Source organism: Phascolarctos cinereus, unplaced genomic scaffold (assembly GCF_003287225.1).
Source record: "Phascolarctos cinereus isolate Bilbo 61053 unplaced genomic scaffold, phaCin_HiC Scaffold_4;HRSCAF=312, whole genome shotgun sequence".
NCBI classification, from domain to species: domain Eukaryota; kingdom Metazoa; phylum Chordata; class Mammalia; order Diprotodontia; family Phascolarctidae; genus Phascolarctos; species Phascolarctos cinereus.
In genome coordinates this window covers 20,156,995-20,177,405 of record NW_027555847.1, presented here as the reverse complement: position 1 = coordinate 20,177,405, position 20,411 = coordinate 20,156,995, and the positions used below count along the sequence as shown (strand labels likewise).

The window sequence follows — 20,411 nt, the reverse complement described above, 5'->3', positions numbered from 1 at the left end:
AGTAAGCAAGAATGCACGTCACCCCCTCCACCCCAAGTCTCATCAACAAACCCGTAAGACAGGCCCTTATCAGTCTCATTTGAAAGATGAGAGACTCATGGTTCAGAGTGGCTTACTCAGAAGCATCTAGGTGACAGAGTGGACAGAGTGCTGGAGCTGGGGTCAGGGAGACCCGAGCCCAGATGTGGTCTTGGACACTGATTGGCTGTGATGCTACACGTCTCATAACCTCTGTCTGCCTCAGCTTCTTTGTCTTGAAAATGGGGATAATAAAAGCACCTGTGCCATTCACCCAGGGCTGTTGTGAGAATCCAGTGAGATAATATTTGCAAAGTGATTTGTTAAACCTTAACATGCCATGTAGGTACATGTATATATACACAATATACTCACATATACCTATCTGTGTGTATAAAGGCATATGCGTGTGCAATACGTGTATTCCTCCACTAAAATTCCCTTCTAGTGCCTCACCGTGGTGGGGAGGCGACCCTCAGTCCTTCAAGGTTGTTTTGATAGGTCACAAACCCTGCTAAGTCTGACCACGTTGAAAGGCCTGCATCTTCCATGCTCCACAACAGTTTGACCCTTGGCTCTTCCTGCCTGGGACATCAGAGGTGGGAAAAGTGCTACACTTTACTTGTGTGGAAGTGAGGCAGCTCGAGAGTTATTACTCCCATTTTGCAGATGAGAAAACTAAGGTCACACAGCTAGGAAAGTTTTGGGCTGGAACTTGAACCCAGGTCTTCTAATTCTATATTCTGTCCTTCTCCTATTGTACCACACAGATACTTAAAGGGCCTGGAATACCAAAAAGACAAATTGTTTAAAGTATTGGAGAATTTTTGTCAAAATAAAACTTATTGAGTGCTTCAAGGCTCTCTTTCTTTAGGTTTTCTTTCCCCTTAAATAACCACAAATTAAAGTATTTGGGAAAAATAGTGCGGAACATTGGTAAAACTAGAATTCAATTAAATTATGTCTAACATCTGCCTGATAAGCTGAATAGATTTTTCCATTCTCCCTTAATTTGCTTCAGTGAAGGAAAAGCACACATTTCTTTTGTGAGCTTGACTTGATTAAATCCACCTGTTTTTGTTAGACAGATGGTCCCTCTAGCCCTGGAATGGAGAGCTGTCATGAAAGCCTTGGGTGTGTCTCTGCTGCAGGAGGTCAGTGCCTTTGTATTGCTCAAAAGCATGGCACTACCCTCCCAAACTCTCTCCTCTAACCTTCCTCTTGGGGCATTGCCCAACTGGACACTCATTTTCTCCCAAGACTCAAAGGATGTTCAAGATGGTCAATTGTACCCTCATCTCAGAGGCCACAGTCGTGGAGGGAAAAGACACGGACTTTAGCACGATATTGGCCACCTTGCAATGGCTCCTCTAGACTACTGCTTAGACTCCCGAGCTTCCTGCAAGGTTGGGCTCGGGCACCACTGGCTACAAATCCATCAACGGTTAGCTTTCTCTTTCTTGAAATGTGTAGTGACTCATCCATGTGCACCCAGTAGGTGCTTTAGTAGTTGAACTGAATGGAAATGGAATGTAAAGTAAGCTGGACAAGGTCCTCGGGAAAGATCCTGGGATCTCTTATTCTCAAGACACGCCTTTAGATAGTCAAATTATAAATGTCAGTGCTGAGAGCTGAAGAGATCTCGGTCTAACCTCTGGTTTTAGGCAGAGAAGGTGCTATTTTTATTTTATAGATGAGGCAAGTGAGCCCCGGGAGAGGGACATGACTTGCTATGGCTGGTATGCAGCAGAGGGATCCATGTCTTTTCATAGAATAAAATCCAAATTGTTTCCAGAATTATCTTGGCAAGAGGCAGTGTGGGGCAGCGGCTAGAAAGCTTTCCTGGAAGCCAGCAAGACTTGGGCTCCTTTCTGACCTCTGACACAGACTAGCTGTAGGACCCTGGGCAAGCCACTTTATCTCGAGGTTCTCAGGGAACTCTTGGACACTATAAGCTACAGAGGAGTTGCTCAGTATCGACAGAGGAAATTGTGATTGATAGAGAAAGCTCCTAACACAGATTAAGATTGCAGGTCCAGGTTAAAACAAAACAAAACCAACCCAAACAGCTTGTGTGGTGTAGTAGAGCAAGTGCCAGGCTTGAGTGGACATCGTGTGGCCCGTCTGACCGTGGGAACCTCACTGTACCTCTCTGCACCTTGAGCAGCTTTATGATTTCCGAACGTGACACCATGGGAAGAGCCCTGGCTTGGGGGTTAGAGCCACAATCCATTTCCCAACTCTTCCATTATTTCCCGTGTGACTGTGGGCAACTCCTCTGTGTCTCAATTTCCCCATCTGTAAAATGGGCTAAGATCCCTTCCCCCTTTAAAATGTGATCATGTGACACACTGAGTCCACTGAGTCATAGATTGGTTGTGATCTGTATAGGTGGCGACCCTGGGGCTGGGAGAATCGTGGCTCTTAAGGTGCATTTCTATTCCCATCATTAGTTCAGCAAACAAACTGGGCTCCCACAATCCAGGTCTCTACAAAGTACTTTCCGTTTTAAGCAGGCAGTTTATCACAACATCCCACGTGCTTGTCTTATTCACCACCGCTCCTTCTGCGGTGATAGCAGCTACAGTGTTTTAGGAGCAGCAACCATAACAATGGGGGACTTTATCTTCTGCGCGCCATATTCTCCAGAAGACACTCTCATTAACTCGCAGAGCCAACTGATCACTGAGGTAGGCAGCAAAGGCCGTTTGCAGATGGGGACTTTACTGAGTTCTGGGACTTCTGCAGTTGGGTTCGAGGCAGAGTAAGCAGATCTCTGACTTGTCAGTCTAGGGTATGTTCCAGACCTTGGTTGTTAATTGGCCCAGATTCATGCAAAGGTTTTGAAAATGACTCCGTGCATCTGTTATGGAGAGCTGTGATCTCCAGCCAAAGGATGGGCAGTGTTCATTAATAAACAAAAGCAACCCCGTGCCAGCGGGGTCACCCAAGTCTATCCAAGTGGTTTCCATGAGTTTTAGAACCAGAAACCTAGCCTCGATTTTTGAAATTTAGCAAAACCCCACTGGGCAGACGGTGGCTGACGACTCCGATGTTAGACTAAAGGGATGTTTTCCTTCATGCACAGATGGAATGAGAGGAGTTCATGGGAGAAATGCCACCATGACCTTAAATATGCCACCCCTTGGCTGACGCTGTAATAAGGGCCAGAGTGCTATTAAAATCTGTCCAACATTTTAATGACTCCACTCTTGCCGCAGCAGAAGGAGATTTAAGTGCTGAATCCTGGGTAGGAGGGTTGTGCCAAGGACGCTTTAATGTCGGGAATACATGCAATGCTACAAATAAAATGTTCATCCTTGTGCCCATAGGTGGTGATCTGTACATAACTGAGGGACATTTGCTCCTTATCCTTGGAGGGGAAGGAATCTGACCATAAAAGGATTAACCACTTTTCCCCCGCACTTAACCATGTCCCACTTAGATCAAGGTGATGAGAGAAGATCTCATGGATGGCTACAACAAGCTTAAACACAAGCAACATACAGCAGAATGACACGTAGGCTTCTGCGGATAAGGTCCTGGAGCGTGCAGATTGGAGAGGGTGGAGGCAGGCAGCTTGGGCAGGCGCCACGAGAAATGTCATGTCAGTCTGGACAGGGACGCTTCCCCGAGACATCGGGACCTGAAACAGCGGGAGTCTTCCTTCTGGAGAATGGAGGTGGGGAGAGGCACACTCTCAATTCTGCTGCTTTCCCAGCCCAGGCAGTCCTCGTTGCCCTTTAATTCTCCCTTCCCACAATCCTCTCTGGCTTTTTGCTTTTCTTCCCCAGCAAGCATGGTCTTAGTCCTTAGCTGCCCACGTGCAATGTCTTAGGTCCTTGGCTCAAAGCGCAGGCCATTGCCAGTCCTGATCCTTTCCAACACCAGTGGTCAGCAGAACCAGATGTTGTGACCCTCCCTAGATAGAGCGGCTGCTACCTACAAACTCACCCACAAGCCAAAGTTGTCCAGGAGAGGAGATATTGACAGTCCTTTAGTGGAAATGAACCAAGGCCAGGATTTAGAAGACAAACCATTCTGAGGCTATGGCTGTTGAATGATAGTTATGAAGGCTTTGTGAAATAATAAACTGCTCACGCCCCAGTCGATTTCCAGCCCGGCTTCTTCCCTTCCTTGCCTCATCTCTCCCACCTTTCCCCACCTTTCTTCTCTCCACTCCACCAAGCCCCCAATCTGTTGACCACAGAGAATGAAGGCATAAAGGGTGACCCAGGAATAGAATTTGTGCTCCTTTTGCTGTTTTATCAGTGACTTAGAATCAGCCTGCACTGCCCCATGCCAGTGACCAGGCCGCAGATCTCTGTTTAAATAGAAGCCTCGTCGATCCGGCCAGGCTGCTCCAGATTGGAGGCAGAGTTCATTTGGATGATGGAAGGGATGGTGAAGGGATGGCTGAGGCATTTGCCAGCTCCTGCCCTGCTGAGGGGAGAATGACCAGGTTGCTTTACTGAGCTCAAGTTCTTAGCAGCCACTGTCCCCCCAACCTCCCTGCTAAACAAATTCTGGCTTAGGCCTGATGTGCATCTCATGCCTCTCTGTTCTATCTTGGAAAGTCCCTCGTATATTCCTTCTTTCCCTAGAGAAAGTAAAGTGAGAAAACAAACATTAATTTTATCTGTGAGACAGGTAGAGAATACTAAAATCATGCATTCAGAGCCCGAAGAGACCTCAGAGGTTGCCAAATTCAGCCCTTTCATTTAAGGATTAGAGACTTGGAGCTGGAAGAGTCCGCAGAGACCCTACCCTAGTCCGATTGCCTCATTTTACAGACGAGCAAACTGAGACTTGGTGAAGTAAATTAACCCATCCAAGGTCACACAGGCAGTATATGCCAAAGCTGTGCTTTAAAACCAGATAGTTTGACTCTACAGGGAAACTGAGGCTCAGAGAGATGAGGCGATGACCAAGATGACACAAATTCATTCATTCATTCATTCATTCATTCACTCATTCATCCATTCAATAAACACCTACTATATGCTGGGCACTAAGGGGATACAGTGACCCAAATCAGCCAGTCCTTGGCCCTCATAGCCCCGGGGGGTGGCTCTGCAACCTTTCTGTTCTCCTTTTGATTTCAGAAGGGCCACACTGAGGATCGATCTCACTCAGGCCTTGCCTAGGCCATCTCAGCCTGGTCTGTTGCCATCATGTCCCCTTTTCTTTCTCATGCCAGAAGCTGGAGATTTATTTAGCCATACCATGTTTTAACAGCTAGCTCCCTCTTAGCTTAGGGATAATGTAAAGGCCTTCAGGTCCCTGGGGCCATGTCAAGAAGCTCTGAGTTTGATTTCTGTTTCAGATGCTAGATATGGGATTCTGGGCCATGTCTCTGAGCCTCAGTTTCCCCATCTGTAAAATGAAGCAATTGGACTTTATTAACTTGCCAGCTCTAAAACTGTGAGCCTCTGCTCCTATGACCATGAAGAGCTTATGTTCTACTGTGCTTGTGCACATATATAAATGCAGAGTAATTCCAAAGGGTGGTCACTGGAAACTGTGGGAGTCAAAATAGGCCTCACTCAGAAAGAAAATGGTACTTGAGCTCAGCCTTGGAGGAAGCAAGAGATTCTTAGAAACAGAGCAAGTGCCAGAGGTAGGATTTGAATCCAGGGCTTTATTCTAAATCCAGCCTCTTTTCTTATTTTCCCCTCAACTCATACTGATTTCCCAGTGATCAGAGGGCCAGCAATAGTATCTTTAATGGGAAGTCCCTAGGACCAGGGGTCAAAGGGACCCAGGTGGCTGCAGTCTTTGGCTCTACCCCTAATTCGTGTCACTTATCTCTCCAAGCCTGGGTTTCCTCGTCTATAAAATGGGGATGCCCTGATAACATCAGGGAGCTCCAATAAGGCAACGCCTGGATCGACAGGGCTGAAGGAGCCGCCAGTGCCCAGGAAGCCAAGGTGCCGCTGTTCTGACCTGCAGGGGTAGCAGAGGCTGCTGCTGAAGACGCAGTAGATGAGGGGGTTGATGGCACTGTTCAGGGCTGGCAGGTTCTGGATGATCACGGAGGCATAGAAGCGCTCTTTGGTGTCGGGGAGGAGGCTGAAGTTGTCCAGGATATCAAAGAGGAAGTAGGGACTCCAGCAGATCACAAATGCTAAAAGGAGAGAGAAGCAAGTGGTAGAAGTGGGATGAATGCTTAACCTTGGCCTGCAGATCCTCAGACAGCCTTTCCTTCCCACGCAGCCTGGCTACTGCCTTAATTTCTTGAATGGCTCCTTCCTGTGGGCAACAAATTCATTAAGAACCTTTGTAATGATCCATTTGGTCAGTCTTTTCTCTAGCCATGCAGACTGCGTTAGGCTTAAAAGCCCAGGCTCTGAAACTAATCAGAACCAGTCAGTTAGCAAACTCTTAACTAGGAATTGACCTTGTCCGAGGACAAAGTCTGACTCTGAGATATGAAAGAAAGTGAGGGTTCAGCTCCTCGTGTTTGGACTAGGAGGTCTCCGTAAATAACAGCTTTAGAGTGGAAGAGAGCTTAGAAGTCATCTCATCCACTCCCCTCCTTTCACAGAGGAGAAAAATGAGGTAATGAAAGACATGTCCAAGGTCACAAAGGTGGCAGAACTGGCATTTGAACACAAATCTTCTGGGTCCAAATCATTCAATCCATCAGTGAGCGTTTATTAGAGACTCTGCTTAATGTGTCAGACATTGTGCTAGGAAGTGGTGGCACAAAGATAACAACCAGTTTCTGTTCTCGGGGAGCCTGCATTCTGTCACAGAAACTAAACACACATGAGTAGATCTATATCTACATCTAATTATATCTAGATATATGTACACAATACATACACACATATGCATTCATGTGTGTTTATGTATGTATGACATGTTTCTGTGCAAGTTTGATATATGTATTAATTTAGGGGCAGAGGGAATGAACCTCTGTAGGGACAAAGGAAGGACTCATGTAGGAAGCTTCACTGCAGCTGAGCTTTGAAGGCAGTTAAGGATTCTAAGAGATGGCGGGGTGAAGAGTCATGCCATTCCAGCCTGTACAAAGGTGTGGGGTTGAGAGATGAAGGGCTTTGGAAGAGGAAGAACAAAGCTGGCAGTTTGACTGGAACAGAGAGCATGGGGAAGAATTTGTTTTCAGTAACTGTGCTACCTGAAAGCCTTTGATTGTTTCAGGAGCTTAAAACCAATCTCTCCACATGAGTAAATAAGAGTGTAAATACTCATTTAAAACGTAATACAGTTATGGGCTTCCTCACCTCCATTCAAATCCTCCTCGAGGGCCTAACTTACAAAGATTAAAATTGTGCCTTTGTGTGTTTTACAAATTTCACGCCCTTACTTATAAGCAAATGATATGCTAGCCATGAATACTGACTACCTATCCATAAAGCAAGCCCCGTAAATCTTCTATTGGACAGAAACTTTCTTGGCCTGGTTATAGGCTTAAACAAAATAAAATACATGAAAAATAAAACCAATAATACTTACACCATGAGAGCTGGGGATAGCAGATGGACAGCGCATATGTTCCATTGATATCTATGCAGTGACAAGAGATAGACCAGCACAAACTCCCTATGTCCCATTTATGGGAAGAGATGGAGAAGAGTTGCATAGGACGGGAAGGAAGGGATGGGCCTACCTGCACCATTGGAGAGTTGCTATATCAATGAGCTCATTGATTTGTGAAAATAACATTTGTTATTTAGACTTTTCACTAGATTAAGATAGTCTTACTGCTTCTGGCCCTCAGGTATTCTGAATTAATGAAGCTTGGCTTCATTTGTGCAAAATGAGGAAGACCAGATTGGCACCGAGCTTATTTGGGGTATAGACACTTACTTTAACTCTTGTTATTAAGTGTCTACTAGGCTTGTTTTCAGATTGGTGAGGGATTGTTAAGGGTCAAAGGCAACCTCTAAGTTTCAGTACTCTGGGCAAAGACGTGATTGCCCCACTTTAGTTATGGCTCTGGGGCTAAATCAATGTGGGATATACATAAAATGCAGCTCTAAGTATAACGATGATAAAGCTTTTCTGAGAGCCTCAGAGAAAAGCTCCATAGAGATACCGAGTATTTCAACATCCTTCTTTCTCACTTTCAGATCGTTGATATAATGTGTATGTGTGTGTTGGGGGTGGAGAGAGGGGAAACAGGGCGGCAGAATCACGACTTTCAGAATACAGTCAAGTCTTTTGACAATGTTCTTTTTCTAGGGTTTGTGGATGCTTTTAGAACACCAAGTCCTGCCTTCTAAAAGGGTCTTTATTTTTCACATTCCCCAAAGTGCTACAGAAAGTGATCCATATTTCACATTCTCCAAAGTGCTACAGAAAGTGACCCATTCCTTTGAATGCACCCACGACACTGCATTGTGTGTGTGTGTGTGTGTGTGTGTGTGTGTATGTGTGTGATATGGAGAGGGATGGGGTATTTTTAAACTCCAATTTTTCTTGCTGATTAAAGCAATGGAACATGCTGTGGCATTGAGCTGCTTTGGATTAAGTTGGTAGGCAGAGGTCTTTGCATCCTTTGGGGTAAGGTCGTGTTGATGTCAGTCAGGAAAGGGCATGGTGGACCCCAGCCCTGCTCATGACAACGTAGCACCACAGAGTGGGGCTGGCTTTCAAATCAACCACCAGTAGAGAGAGGGTGGAGTCAAGCAAATGATCAGCTCCCCAGTTCTTTCCATTTCCTGCTTTCTGGTCTAGTGCTGACCTTCTAGCCTCAACTTCCCTGGCCCACGGTTGCTTCTCCTGTTTATGTTAGCCCCTCGGATTTTGGTACAAACCCCAACTTGATCTTGGATGGTCATCGATTAAGACCCTATCCCCAGGATCGATGCTCGCCTAATCACCAGCACACAGCAGCCCTTCACAGACCCAGTAACAGCTTGCAATGATCTTTCTAGGACTCAGGCAACTTCCATGATTTCACCTCGAAAGGCGGATATGTTATATACACCAGGTTGTTCGCTCTCAGGATGATGTGTGCCTCATAGACTTCTTCCTTTCTCCAGCATATTGTGCTTTCTTTTCCCACGACTGTACAAAACATCAGACAAATAAAATAACAGACTCTCCCCCATCACCAGGGGAGTTGTGGTTTCCTGGAAGCAGAACAGGATTTGGAGTCAACAGATAGATATTCAAATCATGGCTCTGACACATAGTATCTGTGGGACCCTGGACACATCATTTAACCTCCCTGGGACTCAAGGTACCCCCTCCTAAAATGAAAGGGTTGGGACTGGATGGCTCCAAGGTCCCCTCCCAACTGTCTCAGCTCCTGTGCATTTTCAATTCAATTCCCAGGAAAGCTAGATCCAGGTCTATGAATGTCTAGGAAGGAAAGTCTTTTATCTACTGCAGGGACCTCTGATTAAAAGCTTTGAAATCTTGGAAGAATATATGTTTGCTCCTCAAGATCAGTGTTTGGAATTGAGCTATGTTTCTCCCCCCTCCTCTCAGTTTTTCCTGCTTTGAATCCATCTCCCCCCAGACTCCTCCCTCCTGCGCTGTGTCAGCATGTGTCCATTGTCTTTTGAGGCTGAAAAGGGTTACTCTGAGGCTTTCGCAGTGTCTAATGCCAAGAGGGGAGCATGCTGGGAGCCTCTAGGATCCAAGTGCTTTACAAGTCAAATAAAGATGGAGAAGAGCCTGGACTTGAGGGGAGCCACCCCCAGGCTGGAATCCTGGTCCCCTCCCCTCCCTGCCAATTCCTCCTCCCCCAGGCCCTACTCCTGGTCCCCTTCCCCCAGGCCAAAATCCTGTCCTCCACCCCCAGGCCGGAGTCCTGGTTCCCTTCCCTGTCCTGCTCACATGGAGATGGAGAGCCCCAATTCTCCACATTCCAAAGCCTCCCTTAGCTATTTATACATAATAAATGTCTCCAATCAGAACCATAACGAGGAGAGTGGATGAAAAAGAGGAAAGGTGGCTGGAGAGGAAGGAACATGAAAGAGAGGAGACCTGGAGACAGAGACAGCTGGGAAGCCAGGGAGATGGACACTGGCCGTGTGGCCCTGGACAATGACTTCATCATTCAGGGCTCTAGGTGGCTAACTCTAAGACTATGTGTGCCAGAGCAGCTGCCAGAGAAGACCAGCAGGGCAGGACTGGAACCTAGATCTTCCAGAATCCCGCTCCAGCTCTCTACCTCCGGGGCCATCTGGCCCAGTGTGCCAGGCCGCTCTGCTGACCCACCTCCGCAGAGGGTCTGTGCCCTGGAAGCTCTGTCAGCCCAGCCTCGCATTCCTCACACTGGCAGAGCCCTGGGCTGCCCCTTTGGCCTCTCCTGGACTGACTAGCTCTTCGCAGATCCGCTATTTTAAGGAGGCCGACTTCCCGTCCTGTTGCCTCATCTCCCCTGGACTTTCTATTCTGCTCCTGCTCCAGGGATTTCACCCCTTATTCCACCCGCCCCCCTCCAGTTTGTGCCACTGCCTCTAATGTGGTGTCTTCTCCCCTCAGGATGTAAGCTCCTGGAGGGCAGGGATCATCTTTCTTCCTGCTTTTGTGTGTATGCCCAGCGTTGAGTTCTGAGCACTTAATAAATGCTGGTTAATGGACCCGGATTCCACCAGGTTAATCTTTCAAAATCTAACCATGTGTGAAGAACTCAAATGAAATAGAGAACTTGCCCTTTACCTCCCTAACCTTAAACATGCTTCCCAGTAAAAACACAGTTAGCAGATCTCTCCTCATCTCAAACAAAGCTTTGCGGTCATTGTGAGCCACTCTCCACTGGGGGCTCTCTCCGTTGCTACCTTTACTAGGCATCACTTTGCAATTCACATGGAGTAGGTGAATTGGGCAGCTAGGTGGTACAGTGGATAGAGTACAGGGCCTGGAGTCAGGAGGATCTGAGTTCAAATTCAGACACTTAATAGCTGTGTGACCCTGGGCAAGTCACTTACCCCTATTTGCCTCAGTTTCCTCATCTGTAAAATGAGCTGGAGAAGGAAATGGTGAACCCCTCCAGTAACTTTGCCAAGAAAACCCCAAATGGGGTCAAGAAGCAATTAAAGTGGCTGAACAGCAACAGAAGGTCCCAGATGCCCTACTCAGGGGGGTTTACCTACCAAAAATGACGACGATGCTATACTTGATGGCCTTGATTTTTGCCCTTGAGATGAGCCCTCGGTTGTAGCTGGAACGCAGCTTTTCCTCTGTGCAGGAGATGGGGAAAGGGGAAATCAGGCCCCAGATGAAATAGGCGCAGGGTCCAGTGTGTAGATAGGTTAAGTCGAGGCCCATGGGGACCACACGTGGTCTTCAATTCTGCAACTCTTCTTGTTCAATTCAGTTAAATCAATTCACTTTCCTCCCACCCCAACTGGCTGCCGAATTCATCTTCCTAATGCACAGGCCTGCCCCCGTCAGAGCCCTGCTCCCGGACGGTTACTGGCGTCTGATCCCTGCCACGATACAGAGTCTGCCAGCCGCCCATCTGTCCAGAATGGCTGCACCTCCCCCTCCCCAAACATTCAACACTGCAGTCAAACTGGCTAGCTTGAGGTTTCCTGAACCCGAGTCACCTCCCACCTCCGTGGGCTTGCTCAGGCTGTACCCCACACCAGAAATGTTCTCCCCCCTCCCCTTGGCCTCTTTTAACTGGGCCACTTCCTCTGAGAGGCCTTTACTGAAACCCCAGCTGTGTTCTCTACCACCTACAATTGGGGCAGCTAGGTGGCGCCGTGGTGCACACAGGGCCTGCAGTGGGGAAGACTCATCTTCATGAGTTCAAATGCAGCCTCAGACACTCACTAGCTGTGTGACCCTGGGCAGGTCACTGAACCCAGTTTGCCTCAGTTTCCTCATTTCTAAAATGAGTCAGAGAAGGAAATGGCAAAGCACTCCAGTATCTCTGCCAAGAAAGCCCCAAATGGGGTCATGAAGAGTTGAGGATGACTGAAATGACTGAACAGAGAGCCCCCTACCATTCTGCTGCTAAACCAGGTATCTAAAGCTAACATAATTTTATGAGAGGTCCCTGGCATCTGGGGAATGATGAGGAAATGCCCCAGGGAGGTGGGAGATGGAATGGAAGACCAGGAGACCAGGGTTCCATTCCTGCCTCAGGCATTTACTCTCTGGGTGGTCACGGGCAAAGAGCCTCTCTGGGTTTCAGGAAGCTCATTTGTACTCCTTTGTAATCTGGATTGGACAACAGAGTCTCCATTTTGTTGATTTGAAGGTAAACTGAATTTCTGTATAAACCATCTCAAATGCCAAGCCTGCTTTCTCTCCACCTAACCAGGGTGATCTACTCACCCTGAGTAACAGCTGTCTAGGTGAAATGAAAATTTCTTCATCAGGGACCTGTGAATTTAGTTCTACAAATTTTTTTTTCGATCACTGTATTTCAATATAATCAGTTCCCTTTCTAATCTCATGTATTTTATTTTATGCGTTTAAAACTATGATTCTGAGAAGTTTTCCCCAAACTGCAGCCACGGGGATCCAGGCCACAAGAGAGTGAAGGGCTTGGCAGATGGGCAGATGTAATCACAACACACTGCCTGAGAAGCACAGCTGTCACCTGGCAGCAAGCATGAATGCTCAGGAAAATGGCAGTACGGTCCCCTTGGGGGCAGGAAGGCCCCTGCCCCAGGACCTCTCTCTGGAGGCTCTGCCTCGGCTGGCCCAGCAGAACAGGCGAGTTCCTGAGCCCTGAGACTCCCCACCGCTAAGTTTGTCTTTTAGAGTCATAGGGGTGGATTATCAAAACGACAGGGGTGGATTGAAATCCGCTTGAAATGAAAACTGGCTTCTCTTTCCACACCAACACCGGGCATGATTTCATCAGATACCTGCCCCCTGAGCTGGCCCTGAAATCTCTAAAGATCCCACTCAGCAGGACCCCTGCCTAGAAAGAAGTGCTTTTGGCCTCGACAGAAATTTCTTCCTAAGCCAGAGAGAATCCTAAGCTAGCCGCTCTCCAGTATTGGGATAATAAATGGATTATTCCCTCTCCCCATGGGGACTGAGCCGGCAGATCAGCAGTGAAAGCAGCCCTCAGAATGCATTAGCAGCTCGGAAGGTCCAGAGGCTACCTAGGCACCGGCCTCCTGGTGGAAAGCTTAAGTCTGGTCACCGGCTTTAACTCAGAGCTGCTTTCCCATGGGCCAACCTGCCTTGGCAACTCAAGGCCCTGGGCAGTCACACGTTCCTGGCCCCTTTTTAAAGAAGGTGCTGCCCCACATGGGAGTCTGAAACCTGAAGGAGAGTGAGCCATCAAAGGACATACTGTTGGCACTGCCTTCTCCAGACCTGACTCCCTCCTGGATGCATTCAGACAGGCTTCCACAGCTGGTGTCATGGTTTCAGCAGGAGACAGTGGGGCATAGAGGACACAATGTTGCCGTCTTGCAGGGAGGGTTCAATTCCTGCCCCAGACAATTATTAGCTTTAGACCTGGGGACGTTATTTATCTATCCTTTCTGGAAGAACGGTAAGAGAAATCATCCTTTCATTCTTTGTCCTTCATTCTCGAAGGGGACCATGACTCGTAAGTGAATTGGATTTAAGTGAGGGAGGGCTGTGCACCGTCACCAGCCTCACTCTCTCCTCTGGAGCCATCTGAGTCCAGCGGCAAGTCATAGATTGCAACTGGTAAGAGAAATGGCACTTACCTTGTGGGGTTGTGACATAGATTAAGTTAAATAGTACACGTGAAATGGTTTGCAGTGTTTAAAGCACTATATGATGTGAGCTCTCAGAGAGTCACAAGATCACAGACTGAGCTGGAGAGGACCCCAGAGGTCAGCCAGTTCAATCCCTCTATTTTACAGTTGTGGAAACTGAGGTTCAGAGAGGTTAAATACTGAGCCACAGTCATACAGCTAGTGGAAGAAGAAGAATTTGGACTCAGATCTTTCTTAATCCCAAGCCAGTCAGTCAGTAAGCATTTCTTAAGCACCCCCTGTATGCCAGGCACTGTGCTAAGCACTGGGAATATAAAGAGGTGAAAGACAGTTCTAAGCCCAGCGCTCTAAGCACTACACTATGCTATTAAGTTAGCAAAAGTTCTTTGGGACTGGAAGACCATTGGTTTCCCTATAATTTCTCCTTTGGGTCCCCCCAAAATCTGTCTCTTACCAGAGAGTCAATACTTTGACTTGGAATCAGGAAAATCCGGATTTAAACTCTATCTTGGACATCTCATGAGTCATTGTTCTGTGCCTCAGTTTCTTCATTTGCAAAATGAGGGTTTCTACTCAATGGTCCCTTAGGTCTCTTCTAGGGCTAAATCTGTGATCCTAAGACTTCGGTTCACATCTTGTTCAGACACTTAATAGCTGGGTAGCAATAGGTAAGTCAGAGGTGAAAAGGAGCTCAGTGATTACTCGGGTCAGCTGCTAGCCTCCAGGGCATCTCCTCTACACAATCCCTAACCAACAGTCACCCCTGCTTGACTTAAAAGACCTTCAGGGCGGGAGGACCTAGCACTTTGGGGGCGGCTGGTCCCACTGTGGGGGATCTCCCATCATTAGGCATTCTTTTTCTCACTTCGGCAGGAGCATGTGTCTGCTTACTTCAAGCCTCAATGTGCTTCTCACTAGCTTTTATTCACCACTGTTGGCTTTGCCCCCTGGAGTCGTGTAGAATTGACAACGTGCATGCTCTTCCACTAAAATGCTGGGATCCAACTATCAACTGCACCCCCACCCCAAAGCCTTCTCTTTTCCAGGCTGAACTCAGTTTTCTCATCTGTAGTATGGATATGGTGATAACAACTGCAGTCCCTACCTCATGGGAGTGCTGGTGAGTTCCAAATGAGAGGCCACGCAGATGTCTCTGCAAACTCCCAAGTTCTGTCTCCCAAATCAATGTTTAAGCTAGCCGAGCCCTCCCTTGCCCTGGTCTCCACAACCTGGTCTAGGCATCAGTGTTGTGTCATTGCTAAAAGGATTGGTGGGGTCAAGGTAATAGAGAATAGGGTATAATTATGTGTAGGTGATTCTTGAGGAGGAAGAGCACAGTACCATGCTTGCTGCCTGCCCAAGGCAATGTTCTAAAGGCTCATAAACCTTTTGATCTCAAAGCACCTTGCTGCATGGGAATAGGAGCCTGAGATGGACAGAGGAGAGGCTCTGATAGCTTCAGGTAGATGTCTCCTTCATTCACAACTCCTTAGATAGGCCCCAGCAGAGAGAGGGCCAGGAGTGCCTTACAGGGTGCTGCAGGGAGGCTTGATGTGTATAGGCAGACCATATTTTATTTTTTGGTCTGTGGGTCCAAACAAAGCATAAGAAATCTATTTACAAATCCTGTTGTGTGTGTGATGGCTTTTAAAGTTTGCTCATTCATTCATTCGTTTGTTTTCATCCCAAGGTCCCTTTCCTTGGCTCAACTCTTGGAGGGGTCATGCTTGTCATGAGGGAAATGTGATCTCATTGATCTCCAGGGACGTTCAGATGGAGAAACACCTTTCACCCGTTCAGATGGAGAAACACCTTTCACCCATGAAGATCATCTCTTGCATTGTAACTTAAAGACCTAGAGAGCTGCCCTGAGAAGCTAAATGACTTGTCCAGGGTCTCACAGCTAATGTTGGAGGCAAGATTTGAAGTCAGGCCTTCCTATCTTGTCTCTTTACAGGGAAGCCGCTTGTAGAAAGAAAGCAGCTTGGCTGACTGATGAGATCTCTGAAGAGTCTTTGACGTCAGACATATACGATTTCCCACATCCCAGCAGGAAATCTTATCAAACAAGTAAAACAAATCGAGAATTGAGAATGTGGTGCTAGGACTGGAGACTTACCGGAGCAATTGGAGACGATCCTATCGTGGGCTTTGCTCTTAATCCAAATGGTTCGAATCACAATGAAATAAATAACGCTGGAAAGAGAGAGACACAGAGAGAAGGAGAGACAGAGAGAGACAGAGACAGATACAGAAAGATATTCAGACAGAGACAAGGTTGAGGGAGAGGAAGGAGGAGGGAGGAGAAGGGGAGAGGGGAGAAAAAACAAAACAAAGTGAGTTTCTCCGAGTGTTTTGGGCGATTTCTGTGAGTCTTTTAACTCTCGCATTTGAAGTTAAAAGCTCCTCTCCTCTTCCCCCCTCCCCCCGGGTCATTTCTCTGACCACCTTCTTCATCCAGTGTCTGCTGTAATTTGGGGTGGATGGAAGAGCTGCTGCTCCGAGGAAGCAGGGCTCGTGTTGACTGTAGCTGACCAGACACTCACAGTTTCCGAAGGTTTTGATCAGTCTCCAGATGCACAACTCCATGAAAAGCTGTGCTTCTGAGCTGCTGCTCTCTCTTTCTCTGGGAGGGAGCCAAGGACCCCAGACAGAACCTCCCTAAGCCCCCCCGGTTTGCTCTCTTTTAAGTGCTACTGCTGCCATTACTCCATACCTGGCCTTTCTTAATTCAAGCATGAGAAAACATTCAGCACTTTCTGGAATTCTCAGCTGTGCCTCAGTCTTCCTCAGAGCTGAGGACTTTATCCCCAGACAAACTGAGTCAAAGATTGCAGAACTGTAGAGTCAGAAGGGACCTGGGAGATTGTCTAGTCTTGCCTCTTTGGGGTCACCTATTCCAACTTTCTTATTTTACATATGGGGAAACTGAGGCCTAGAAAAGTGCAGTGACTTGCCCAAGGACACAGAGGTAATGGAGCAAATCCAGAATTCATCTCCATATCCTCTGGCTTCAGCTCCACACTTCTTCCCCCTACACCATGAGATGTTTGCAGTTCTAAAGAGTGCTCCAAAAGTGCAGCCAACAGTGTGTTGGGCCCAAATCTGAACAGTAGGAGGGGAGTGAGCCGGCTCACCTCTGGGAAGTTACAGAGCTACTGTACTGATGCCAGGCTTCCCATGAAAGTCAAAGCCCAGATTTTTAATACCAACACTCTGTTGATAGTATAGTATTGAGACAGAAAATACCAAGGTCTCTGAAGAATGAAGCATGAATTTCACCCACAAGGCAGTGGGGTGGTGCAGATTGGGTGTGGTCAGACTTCACCTACACCCAATAAGTTGAGTGTGGAAAGAGTTCTAGGAATTATGCAATACAGACCTAGTGGGGCAGAAGAAGATAGACATATGTAACCTCTAAGAATTTACTTTTCAAAGACACCAGTAGGTATAAGGTCATTAGGTGGTGCATAGATGGAACACTGGACTTGGAGCTGGAGTCCTGTCTTGGACATTTCCTTTCCTTTTTTTTTTCTTTGCTTTTTGGTGAGCCAATCAAGGTTAGGTGACCTTCCCAGGGTCGCACAGCTAGTAAGTTAGCAAGTGTCTGAGGTTGGATTTGAACTCAGGTCCTCCTGACTCCAAGGCTGGAGCTCTATCCACTGCACCACCTAGCTGCTCCAAGACACTCCCTTTCTTGAGATTCTGGGCAAGTCACTTAACTTTTGCCTGTCTCAGTTTCCTCAACCCTCATTTCACAGTTGAGGGGGTTGTACCCTAGGGCCTTTGAAATGCTGATGATGCTTTGAGTAGGCAGCCTCAGTTTCCTTCCACCAATCTACAATTTCCTGTTAATGCTATTACTCTAAAAAAGGTGTGGTATAGACTCTTTATCTGTCCCTGCAGCTCTTCACTTTCTATACTTTAGCTCTCTCTCCTAGAACCTATTACTTAATCAATTGAGGCAGTATGGAATATTAGGTAAAGCAAGCCTTGGAGCTGCCATGTTTTGAAGCTACCTCAGGGACTTATTAGCTGCGTGATGCTGAGCAAGTCACCTAAATGTTCTGTGCCTCAGTTTCCTCATCTGTAAAGTGTGTTTTTTGGACTTGATGGCCCCTCCAGTCCTTTCTAGCTTTAAATCTATGATCCCGTGATCGGCCAAGTAATCAAAAAGCGTTTATTGTGTCCTCTGTGTTCCAGGTTCTGAGTTGGGGTAGAGGGTATGAGTACAAAAATGAAACGCCCTTCTTCTGGAGGAGCCCCCATTCTGGGGAGGAAATAACATGGACATCTGAAAATGTACTCAGAATAGAGGGGTGAGGACTGCGCCTGACACTCCATCAGTGTAGGAGATTCCCGCAACGGCTGCAGCAGGCGCTCCTCTTCTACAACTCATAGCCCTAGAAAGCAATGAGAGGTGAAGACACTTGGCCAATGTGGGGGGGGGTGTCACAGGAAACACTTGAACCCAGCTCTTTCTGGATAGGAGAGGCCAGTACTTGATTCACAATGCCATGCTGCAAATTTTTTTTTTTTAAATCAAGGTAATCATAGTTCAGATGGGCCTCAGACACTTACTAGCTATAATACCCAGGAAAAGTCACTTTTTACTCTTCCTCAGTTTCCTCATCTGTAAAATGAGCTGGAGAAGGAAACGGCAAACCACTCCAGTATCTTTGCCAAGAAAACTCCAAATGGGGTCAGGAAGAGTCAGACACGACCGAAAACGACTGAACAGCAATCACCGCAAATTATAAGGGGTAAGAAGGCTTGAGCCAGCTAGGGGGTTGGGAAGGGCCTCATGGAGTCATGGACACTGGACCTGAGCTGGGAAGGAAACATAGGATACTAAGAGGTTTGGGGAGGAGGGAGAGCATCCTAGGCACTGGAGACAGCTCATGTAAGTGTCATGAATGCAAATGAATTTAAATGCTTCTCTTTCAATAGGGAAATTGGCTTTCTTTTACCTTCTTTGAGGATTTCCAGATCGCAGGTCTGAGAGAAAAAGTCTCCAGCGTCATAGGATTATATAATTTAGAGAGCTGGAAGGGACCTTGGTCAACCCTCAAACTTTTGATTTTCCTCTTTGCCTGAGTCTCAGGGGGTCAAGCCGGCCACAAGTCTCTTCTTTTCAGCCTTTGTGAAAATAGAAACTTCTGCCAAGCTCTGCTATATGGAGACTTGGGAGGGCTTATCTACAGGATGGGAATACTTATGTCAACTACGAGGTCAAACATCACCAAGAAGAATCCCAAAGGCGGCAGCAAAGCTGCTGTCATTCTTTGCAGAACGGAGGCCTAAGCCCATTGTGTTATTGCTAAGAGAGCTGAGCTCTCCTGCTTATCCATGGAAGGGGAGCCGTGTCACACCATCTACAATTTAACATATAATTCTCTTGTTTTATTTGTACTGCTTATTTTGGGAAAGTTAAGGTCAAGGAGCCACAAAGCAATGCTTAGGGTCATAGATCTGGAAATAGGAGGGGCTTCAGAAGTCATCTGGTTCAAATTGCCTCATTTTACAGATGAGAAAGCTGAGGCAAAATGATGACTCATTCAAAGTCCCACCGATAAGAACTGGTAGAGGCAGGATTCGAAACCATGGCACCAACTCTCAATTTGGCAGTCTTTCCACTATCCGCTGTTGCTTCCCAGAACAAGAGATTTGGAGCTGGAAGGGTCCTCAAGAGAGGACATCCTTTACTTTACAGATGAAGGAACTGAAGCTGAGCGATTTGGAAGCAAACAAGCAAAGGGAGGATTCAGACCCTGGCCTTCCGTTCCCCAGTCAGAACTCTTTTCAGTGTCTGAGGAAACTGAGGCAGAGATACACGAAGTGCCATGTGTCACTCGGACATTAAGTGGCAGAGCGGGGATGGGACACAATACTCATTCTCTAAGGCCGAGGTTCATTCCACTGTATTGTTGCCTGCACTTCAACGTCTATTCACAAGAATGTTATTCATGCTTATTTACGAGATAAAAAGGAAAGATCATTGAAAATCTTGTCATGCATGGTGGAGTGGGTGGAAACAAACACTTTTTCCTTGTGGGAGTGATAGAAAAACAATTTTCTCCCCAGAATTTTTCCACTCCCTCCTCACTCAGGTCTTCACATCTCTAGGGAAGAGAGAGAGGCCAAACTAGGCTTTGGCACCTGGGATAAATGTACAGAGGACAGGACATAATGACCCATGCTCTGCTAATCCAGAAGAATGTCCAAAAGGGAGTGGGCCATGGGAGAGTCTGGCAGCTGGCTGCTCCATCTCCACCATCCTGGCTCCAGCTACCTACTGCTCAACTGTCATCTCAGAGGGAATTGAGAGTAAACGAAGAAAGGATGAAAAACCTCTGACTCATGGAATGGACATGACCCCACTACAGCAGGGCGAGAATGTGCTACATTATCAAATGAGATGATATCTGTGAAGCACGCAGTGCAGTGCCTAGCTATCTGATTGTTAGAGATTATTACTATTGTGCAGTAGTAGTAGTAGTAATAGCAGTAACAGTAACAATAGCAGTAGTAGTCGTAATAATAGTAGTACTAGTAATAGTAATAGTAGTAGTAGCAGTAGTAGTGGTAGTGGTAACAGTAACAGTAACAGTAGCAGTAGCAGTAGTAGTAGCAGTAGCAGCAGCAGCAGCAGCAGTAGTAATAATAGTAGTAGTAGCAGTAGCAATAGCAGTAACAGTAACAGAAGCAGCAGTAGTAGTAATAGCAGTAGCAGTAGCAGCAGCAGCAGTA

At 46.9% G+C, this 20,411-nt stretch overlaps 1 protein-coding gene across 3 annotated transcripts in view; it reads right to left on the bottom strand.

The window, feature by feature from the left end:
* Positions 1–720: 720 nt before the first annotated feature.
* NPSR1 (neuropeptide S receptor 1) overlaps positions 721–20,411 on the bottom strand; it is a 168,572-nt gene continuing 148,881 nt past the window's right edge. For 2 of the 3 annotated variants that reach the window (XM_020969093.2, XM_078152104.1), the window contains 4 exons: positions 15,781–15,857; positions 11,097–11,183; positions 5,965–6,145; positions 721–4,618 (listed from right to left, as the gene is read on the bottom strand). In XM_020969093.2, coding sequence (XP_020824752.1) covers positions 4,534–4,618; positions 5,965–6,145; positions 11,097–11,183; positions 15,781–15,857 — 430 coding nt within the window. In that variant the 3' untranslated portion in view covers positions 721–4,533. Of the gene's footprint in view, positions 4,619–5,952; positions 6,146–11,096; positions 11,184–15,780; positions 15,858–20,411 lie in introns of all 3 variants that reach the window. The other variant, XM_020969094.2, reaches the window with a different exon arrangement.